General features: G+C 43.4%; 1 protein-coding gene and 1 long non-coding RNA gene across 2 annotated transcripts; both read right to left on the reverse strand.

The window, feature by feature from the left end:
* Positions 1–319: 319 nt before the first annotated feature.
* LOC143142956 (uncharacterized) lies at positions 320–1,558 on the reverse strand. Its single transcript, XR_012981407.1, has 3 exons — positions 1,450–1,558; positions 676–781; positions 320–408 (listed from the first exon to the last, which is right to left on the reverse strand). It is a non-coding gene; the product is annotated as an uncharacterized LOC143142956 (long non-coding RNA).
* A 2,449-nt stretch (positions 1,559–4,007) lies between these two features.
* On the reverse strand, positions 4,008–4,382 carry LOC143099043 (histone H2B-like). Its single transcript, XM_076262202.1, has one exon. The coding sequence runs from the start codon at positions 4,380–4,382 to the stop codon at positions 4,008–4,010; it is 375 nt and encodes a 124-aa protein (XP_076118317.1).
* Positions 4,383–9,599: the final 5,217 nt, after the last annotated feature.

A 9,599-nucleotide genomic window follows, 5' to 3' on the forward strand; every position in this document is an offset into this window, starting at 1 on the left:
AGACAAAGAACCACAGAGCCAGGAGAGACAGGTGAGAAACCAGGTGAAACAGAGAACCAGGTAACAGTTGTTGTGGACTAGAGGAACCATTAGTATCATCAGTACCACAGAGAACCAATAAACTTCAGAATGTCTGAAGTAAAGGCTCATCAGGGTTCTCTCCCCCCCTCACCTGAGCCCTGTGTTGATGAGGGCGTTCATGCTGCGAGAGGGGGTAACGTTGAGCACCATGTACCCCAGTGCCAGCTCCATGTCCTCCCTGATGAAGCCGCTGGCCTCTCCAGCTTTAGGCAGCAGTGTTTGGGCTGTGCCCTCGGCCTCCGTGTCCATGCCTCGCCCCAGGTGAGCGTGCAGGTGGGCCAGCGTCACCATGGCAGCGCGGGACACCATTGAGCGCAGGTTCTTCACCTGGGTGTGTTAAGAAAGGTAGAATTATAAAATGTTACAAGCTGTCTTGAAAATACATAGAACACAGAGAAAGTTTGTTACAACGGTGTTCTAATACTGTCTACAAAATTGAGTCCAGGCCCAACATGATTATACATTGTAGTGGCACCAAGACGAGTACTGAAAGTGTGCTGTAAAACTAAGTCATTTGAATACATATTCTCAAGGTCTGAAAAAGAACAAATGCAACATGAGCTCCAGCTTGTTTTCCAGCAGAGAGCCTCTGACCTCGTGGTAGACGGCCAGACACACATCATGCAGCCTGGGCAGCAGCACCTCAGCGTGGTGCTGAGACAGAGACCTGATGGAGATCAGGGCCTCAATCTTCTGCTCCCTGCAGAAACAACACACACACACACACACAACTCAGAGGAGCATATACTTGGATATACTAGGCTGTCTTAAAAATAAGACATTCTTTGCACAGAAATCATTTGTCTCAAGTAAATATGTTAACGTAAACTATCATAGCTAATAGCCTATAATTTGTATAGATTTAATGTGTTAGCCTAGCCTATTTTAGCTATACTCCCACCAGTCATCTTCTCTGAGCAGCCTGAAGGCCTGCAGGATGGCCTCCTCGGGACAGGACACAGGCATTTTGGCCAGCTCTGGGAGCTCCCTGATCTGCTGGGTGTTGCTTGTTCGCTTCTCCACTATCACTCTCTTCTTCACTTTCTTACACTCCCTCACTTCCTCCTTCTCTGCCAGACATTCCATGGACTTTTGCTCTGGGAGGTCAAAGGTCAAAACTGTTTGTCTCTCTACACTGCCATGGCAAATTATGCTATGGACTGATGTTTGAGGAATGTTAAGTTGTCACGACTGTATGAGATGGTCTGCATGTGCTCCTTGGCTACACTCATGTGTTATTAAGTTTGATTTGTAGATCCTTTTCCTGTGTTGCAACTAAATCTATATCAGACACAGTGTGTGTCAGTGAGTGTATGTGTGTAGGAAGGTTAGGGATATGTATCTAACTGTACTGACTTCACTGCTCACCTGTCACAGCAGTGGCCACACTAAGTGAAGCTGTCTTCTTGAGGCGGGGTAGTCTACTGACGAACCGTCTCTGATTGGTTGCCTGGGGTTTGGCTGTCTCTGGGGGGGAGGGGACAGCAGGGGCAGTGGGTGGAGTGGGGGTGTTGAGGAAGGGCAGAGCGCGCAGTGCGGACGGGGTCCTGAGGTCCACAGAGCTGAGGCTGCTCGTAGAACTGCCTGCACGGTCTGAAGCGCTGGCATTGCCACTGAGGACACTATTACAGCAGAGACTGGTGAGTCTGATCTCCTCAGCAACACGCAGGGCCTCCAGTCGGAGGTTCTCAGGGATCTGGTGAACGTTTAGGGGTTCCAGCACACACCCCATATCCTGCTCCTGCTGGGGTTGACAACCGTCATGGTTTTGGCCACTGTTAATGTTGTCCTGTTGACTGCTGGTTTTCAGGCCAACATCTTGAACAGTTTTAATACAGCGCCTGGCCTTGATCTTCTTCGGCTCGTTGTTATGACTTTTGCCCGTTGCCTTGGTGATGACAGGTGGAGCAGGTGCCATGCTGCCATTGGCAACGCCACTCGGGGCTCTGCTGTGATGCAGTGGCATCAGTGGGTGAGCGCGATCAAGGTCAGTCAAATTCTTCCTGCTTAGGGAATGCGGAGCACCTCCTTGTGGAATTGCAGAGAGCCGTCTGTCACCTAGCAACAGCTGGACCGGGTCCTGGCCCTGGGCAAGCGCAGGCAAGGAGGGGAATGAGCCACAGGACTGCTGCTGCTGGGCGCGTGCCGGGGTGATAGGGGGCAACAGCTCATGCTGAACAGACGCTACACCGGCTCTGAGCGGCTGGAGAGAGCCGCAGAGCATTGTGGGATTGTGGTCTGGCAGTATCACAGGCACAAGATGAGGATGGAGATGCGGGTGAAACAGCTGATGATGACACTGTAAACAGGGAGGAGGAAACATGTCAAACATGGCCACCACCTGCACCCAACACCACAAACACCACCCCCCCCCCACCCCCCCCACACCCACACACACACACACAACGCACACAGTTCTGTAGGCCTATATGAACCTAACATGAAAGTTACTTTAAGTAGCCCATGGTATGATTTCTATAATTGATTAACAGCCAGATTGAGCCAAAGCTGTATTCGTATTGGCCCCAGGGAATATGGGCTATTAAATTTACATACCCGTAGTAGCTTAGGCTATATTGTACTACTACTAGATTTTATAGGGAACTCACACATGCTGGGAAGCAGGTCCTGGAGCCGGTGTACTGCATGCGCTCCAGGTTTTCCCTCAGGAGTTGCTGCATTATGCGTTTCATCTCCTGGTTTTGGGCATGGAGTCTATCCAACTCCTCTTTAAGGCTTTGGGAATCCATTGAACTGAAAATGTCCAATTCACTGACTGGAGCTACATTTCAGTTAAACGTCCTGAACTTAAAATATAATATGGTATCAAATTAGGAAAATTATGATGTAAAAGATATATATATTCGAATATAATCGAAACGGGAAAACAAGCGTGTATATCTAACTGAGATGTTGCAACAAGTGAAGCAAAGCAGTATTTTGGCGGAGGATGACAGCTGCGCTATTGTGAAATCACCATTATGACGTAACGAGTTTCATAGGCCTAGAGGTCACAAATCGCCTCTGTCTATAGATAAACTAACCAATAAAAATCAGTAAATGCAACCTCATGTAGTCTTCTTAGGCTACCTTCTCAGGCTTGATAGCAAGCAAATTAGTCAGTATCAATTAATTGATAGTTACAGGCCTACTTAATCTTGATTTGAGTTCAGTGAGTGATTGATTGTGCTAAACCGTGCTAATATAGTAAAATATAAATATAAATGAAGGATTACGCTGTGATATCATTATTTCACTCCAAAACACGTAAAATCAACCACTGAAAAAGAACGGTCATCAACCCTGTAAGGCAATTTGTCAAAGTGAAACCAAATTCCTGAATCTGCATTCTGATTCTGAAGCTTAACCGGATGATAATGGAGAACGTTTACCTTCAAGCTTACATACAATTATTTGCAGTAGGCTACGTGTTTTACTGTAGCCTAAATTTGTATCTTTTACACAATGTTGTGAAATGGTTTCTGTCAACAAATTGCAGTTCAGTTAAATAAATATTGTTTTACATGAGAAATATGTTGCACACACGTTAATAATGATTCGAGAAAACTGCAATCATGAACTGAAACGGTAAATGTAAAACTGTTGCAGATTTCAAATGATTCCCTTCCTTCAGAAAAGTGCGGGGAAATAACAAAAGGTGGTGTAAACTAGTGGTCTGTGGGTGGTGCTAACCTTTCACTGACCCATGACCGTACCCATGTTCACAGCAAACCAAATAGGGCTAACAGTATTGAGCAGATTTTAGATCCTTAAAATATGTATTTTAATTATATTTCAAAGTCTTTGATAAATTGATTAGCAGTATAAAGTCCTTACGGATAAGTAGGATTATTGGAATTACTTTTCAAAAGAATGTGGGTGGCTCTTAAAAGAGCCTTTGTGTTAAAGAACGTTACATTAACACTTTACTTGGAGCTGGTGTATTTTGTGACGGCCTTTGTTCCCTCGGACACGGCGTGCTTGGCCAGCTCACCGGGCAGAAGCAGGCGCACTGCAGTCTGGATCTCCCTGGAAGAGATGGTGGAGCGCTTGTTGTAGTGAGCCAAGCGGGAAGCCTCTCCAGCAATGCGCTCGAAGATGTCGTTCACGAAGGAGTTCATGATACCCATTGCCTTGGAAGAGATACCAGTGTCAGGGTGGACCTGCTTCAAGACTTTGTACACGTAGATGGCATAGCTCTCCTTCCTGGACTTTCTGCGTTTCTTCCCTCCTTTGCCGGCAGTCTTGGTCACGGCTTTTTTGGAGCCCTTCTTAGGCGCAGGCTTGGCTGGATCGGGCATATTGATGTCGCAAGCGTTAGTTTGTTAATCTGACTCCTCATGAAGTTATCTGGTATATATTCCAGGTTATATGCAAATAGAGGACTGCGTCACTTCACACACTCACGACCAGAATGGCTGTATAATTTCCCCCCGAAACCAAATACTCTGACACGGTTGGTCATTTTGTATCGGGGGCAGTCAGTGAAAGGTTAGCACCACCCACAGACCACTAGTTTACACCACCTTTTGTTATTTTCCCGCACTTTTCTTCTGAAGGGAGGGAATCCTTTGAAATCTGCAACATAGTTTTACATTTAGCGTTTCAGTTCATGATTGCAGTTTTCGCGAATCATTATTAACGTGTGTGCAACATATTTCTCATGTAAAACAAGATTTATTTAACTGAACTGCAATTTGTTGACAGAAACCATTTTACAACATTGTGTAAAATATACAAATTTACAGTAAAACACAGGAAACAACAGAGACTTTCTACTGAGGAGACATTAATCCTCCATAAAAATGCATGGTAGTTTGTAACGCCAATATTGCATATGACAGTTGTCTACACATGTCCCACACCTGCGGCAAAACGTCGACATGTGAATACATTGATCATATCATGTGCTGTTTTATGAATACGTTGACCCAGTCATGTGGTGTGTTGTGAAGACATCATGCATGTTCGTCTTCAAGGATACAAGGATACAAGTAAGTTTTATTGTCACATGCATATAGTTACTGGAAGTAAGAAATGCAGTGAAATTATGTCTGGTGTCAGCCTATTTGTGCATTAATGGGGGGGTGCAGTAGAAGAGGGGTTTAGTAGATTAAGTGGCAAGGGCTGCATAAGAAAGGTGGGGGAGGATTGGGATTGGGGGGGGGGGGGGCAGGCACCAACAAGGAGCACCCAAGAGCAACAGGGGCAAGGAAAAACTCCCTTACCAAGGAAGAAACCTTGGGCAGATCCACGGCTCAAGGGGCTAACCCAACTGCCAGGGGTCTTGGTGTGTGTGTTGGGGGGATGACAGGGGAGATGGGATAGTGTGCTGTGTATGTGGGGAGAGGGCAGTGTGCAATATGTGTGTTGGAGAAGCTTCCTCATGAGACAATGTGCTGTGTATTGGGGGTGGGGGGCAGTGTGCTGTAAGTATGTTGGGGATGTGTGTTGGAGAAGCTTCCTGATGAAATAATGTGCTGTGTATGTAGGGGGGGGCAGTGTACTGCAAGTATGGTGAAGGGACTTACTATTGCAAGCAGAGTACTGTATGTATGATGTATGTGAGTGATGACAGTGAAGATGTGTGTGTGGGCGGGAGGGGAGTGGAGCAGTGACTGTGTGTGTGTGTGTGTAGTGTGTGTGTGGGTAGGTGGGGGCAGTGTGCTGTAAGTATGTAGAGGATGTGTGTTGGAGAAGATCCTGAAGACAATGTGCTGTGTATGTAGGGGGGGGGGGCAGTGTGCAGCAAGTATGTAGAGGAGGCTTACTGTAGCAAGCAGTGTGCTGTATGTATGTGAGGTGATGACAGTGATGATGTAAGTGTGTGTGTTGGGGATGGGGGTGGGGGGGGCAGAAAGGCTAGGCAATCAAGGACATGGGTAGATGGAGGAGAAATCAAAAATAATAAATAAAAGTTCTATAGAGATGTGCAAAAGTTGGAGAAAGTCAGATATGTGTTTGTGTGTGTGTGTGTGTGTGTGTGTGTGTGTGTGTGTGTGTGTGTTTTGATGTGTGATGAAATAAGAAAATAAATAAAAGGTCTGTAGCATAGGGAGAGGGATGTAAAAGTGCTAAAAGTCTTGTAGGTGTGTGTGTGGGTGTGTGTGTGTGTGTGTGTGTGGGGGGGGGGGTCATGAGTGCTGAGTAGTGAATGAGTGCAAAGTCAGTATAGTGTGAGTTCAGAGTTGGGAAATGTTTGAGAGTGCTGAGGAGTGAATGTGTGCAAAGTCAGTATAGTGTGAGTTCAGAGTTCGGATGGCCTGGGGATAAAAACTTCTCCTGAGTCTCTCAGTTCTGGCTTTGTGACTACATAGGCGTCTTCTTGATTTCAGCGGTAGGAATAATCCATATCTTCATGCAGATCTGTGCAGATCCAGAGACAGATCTGACTTTATGTGATGCATGCTGGGTTGAACACAATGGAGAGCTCAGTTTCCAATTTTGTAACACACACTTTGCACAACTGGAGGCACAATCCACTGCACAGCACTCTTTTTGTGGAACTGTAAACACAACTTACTGCTTTACACTCAATTTCCAAATGGTCAAAACACTCCTAGCAAATCTATACAGATTATTTACACTATTTACATTATTTTGCCAACTCTCACACTTTCTCATGTGAAAACTGTTTTAAATAATTAGACTAAGCAGCCTAAGCACTATAAATAAGCCACTGGAGGGAGCAGGAAGAGTGGGAAGAGTAAGAATTAGAGGAGGCCGAAGAATAGGACGTGGAGGTGAAGAAGTAGGAGGAAGAAGAGGAGGAAGAGGATGCAGAGGTGAAGAAGTGAGGGAGAGGATGACAAGGACAAGGAGGTGAAGTTAGAGGAAGAGGACAAGGAGGAGCAAGAGGAGGACGAGGAGGGGGAACACAATATAGCAGTTTCACTAAGACAAAACAAATCAGTCTACATTGTGTGCTCTCTCTCAAAATTTCGTCTACATCACATGCAATGTCCTAGTCCAAGGCACCGGGGAAAATATATTCTAGAATGACGTATCCAGGCCTGACATGACAATATCCCCACATGTAGACTGATTGTTTTGCCTGTAAAAGGGCTATTTCTTTCTCTTTTTACCCTTCCTCTTCCCCCTCCTCGTCCTCCTCTTGCTCCTCATTGTCCTCTTCCTCTAACTTCACCTCCTTGTCCTTGTCATCCTCTCCCTCTCACTTCTTCACCTCCACGTCCTCCTCCTCTTCATCTTACTTCTTCATCTCCACGTCCTACTCTTCAGCTTCCTCTAATTCTTACTCTTCTCACTCTTCCTGCTCCCTCAATTGTACCCATTGTACATTACCTGTGGCTTATTTATAGTACTGAGGCTGATTGCAAAGTGAACTACAGTTTTTTCTGAATGCTTAAACACAACTGTGATTCTTATAGCACAATTTCTAAAACTATTAATACTTATAGCAAAACCACTCACAAAGTTCGCAAAACTAAAAGCACAAACACTGCTTTGCACTCAGTTTGCAATTTTCTAACACACACTTTGCACAACTGTAGGCACAATGGCTATTATTTACACTATTTTGCCAACTCTGGCACACTTTCTCATGTGAAAACTGTTTTAGATCATTAGTTCACTTTGCAATCAGCCTAAGCACTATAAATAAGCCACAGGTAATGTACAATGGGTACAATGGAGTGAGCAGGAAGAGTGAGAAGAGAAAGAAATAGCCATTTTACAGACAAAAAAACAGTGTACATGTGGGGATATTGTCATGTCAGGCCTGGATACGTCATTCCAGAATATATTTTTCCCGGTGCCTTGGACTAGGACATTGCATGTGATGTAGACAGAATTTTTGAGAGAGACGACCCGATGTAGACTGATTTCAGTGAAATGCTATTTTGTGTTTTGACTTGGAAAAACACACTTTTGTTTGTTTTGATGTGTGTAAATAAACACTAATACTTGAAGTTTGGATCCCTGTATGTTTACAGAACTATGACAAAAGTATGACCTCAAACTGAAATAGTCTACCTTGTGCACAGAGAAAGCAAAAGCCAGATGTGTTTTTTACAGTTTTTTTCAAATGCTTACACACTAAATCTTTGCTTGTCACACAATTTTCTAAACATGTCTTCCAAACATCATAACCCCACACCAAATCTGCAAAACCATACACTAATTCTCAGTGTTTGACTCAGTTTTCAATTGACTAAAACACATTTTGCAAAACACCACACACAATTTTCTACTTAACACACAAAAATCGAACAGGAAGTAACTTGATTTCATTTTTCAAACACAACCCATCAAAATGCCACACTAAATAACCAGTGCTTCACTCTCTCTCTTCACATGTGTAAACACTCATTACTTTACTGAACACCATCCAATCATTGCCTTAGTATAGGCCTATGAGTAGACATACTGTACTCTCTATGTAGGTATGGATTGAAATCCAATACGGTTGAAATGTTCAGAACCAATGCAGATATTTTGAAAGGAATGTTCTACAAAAAGTCGACTTTATGTACAGTAAAACTTGTCTTTTTTACTATATTTTTGTGTCTCCCCAAGTTACCATTAGCTCAATAATTTTTTCTATAGACCTATGAATACATACACACACACCCCCCGCCCACACACATAAACACACACACACACACACTTTTCTTTGGAAAAAGCAAAGTAATTTGATAGTAGTCAGTCATTTCTGTCTTAGGCAAGATCAGCTTTTTCAGAACTCCATGTACATCTGGTGGTCATCGTATTTTGCTTTGCTTTGTTCTTGTTGCTGTAAAATACTGTATTTGCAACAGCAAATTATTTGCGAAAAATCACTATTTTTGGTTTCAATAATTCTGTGTATTTCAACTTCTCTCTGTATCGTAACTTTCACTCTTGCATGGAAATACATAAAGCCTATGAAAGACAGAAGAGCGTAAAGTTTTGAGCAACAGTGTGTATATGATGTATCCAAAATGTCATATTATGACAAAAGTGTTTGTAATGTGAGGCGAATGTTTGATTTAAACATGTGTTTTTGACATTTTGAATGTAGTGTGTCATTTTGCTGGAGATTTGAGGCATTTTGCATTTTGTGTGAGCAATTGTGGGTTTTGTGTGTGGAGTTTTGAAAAATAGACACAGAGTTTTGAAAATGTGTGTAAACAATTGTAAAAAACTGTATTCATACCATCAGTGTGTTGTTGGCACATTGTGTGCTTACTATTGTGATGGCTTGTGTTTACTGTTAGATACAAAAACACAATTTTTACGAAGGTGTGAAGAGTTAAGCAAGGTGTGTTAGCTTTTGCAAGAGAACTACAATGTTTTGCTGATTGGGTGAGAGGTTTTGCCATTTGTGTGTAGAGTTTTGCAAAAAAAGGCATAGTTACAAAAAATGGGCTTAAGCAAGAAAAAACTGTAATTATCTAAAACAGTTTTCACATGAGAAAGTGTGCCAGAGAGTTGGCAAAATAGTGAAAATAATAGCCATACATGTGTATACATTTGGAAATTGAGTGTAAAGCATGAGTTGTGTTTACAGTTCCGCA

The sequence above is a fragment of the Alosa pseudoharengus genome, unplaced genomic scaffold (assembly GCF_046254945.1).
Source record: "Alosa pseudoharengus isolate Yale_2024_CS ecotype anadromous, Long Island Sound unplaced genomic scaffold, YU_APseudo_1.1 YU_APseudo_1.1_scf_1, whole genome shotgun sequence".
NCBI classification, from domain to species: domain Eukaryota; kingdom Metazoa; phylum Chordata; class Actinopteri; order Clupeiformes; family Clupeidae; genus Alosa; species Alosa pseudoharengus.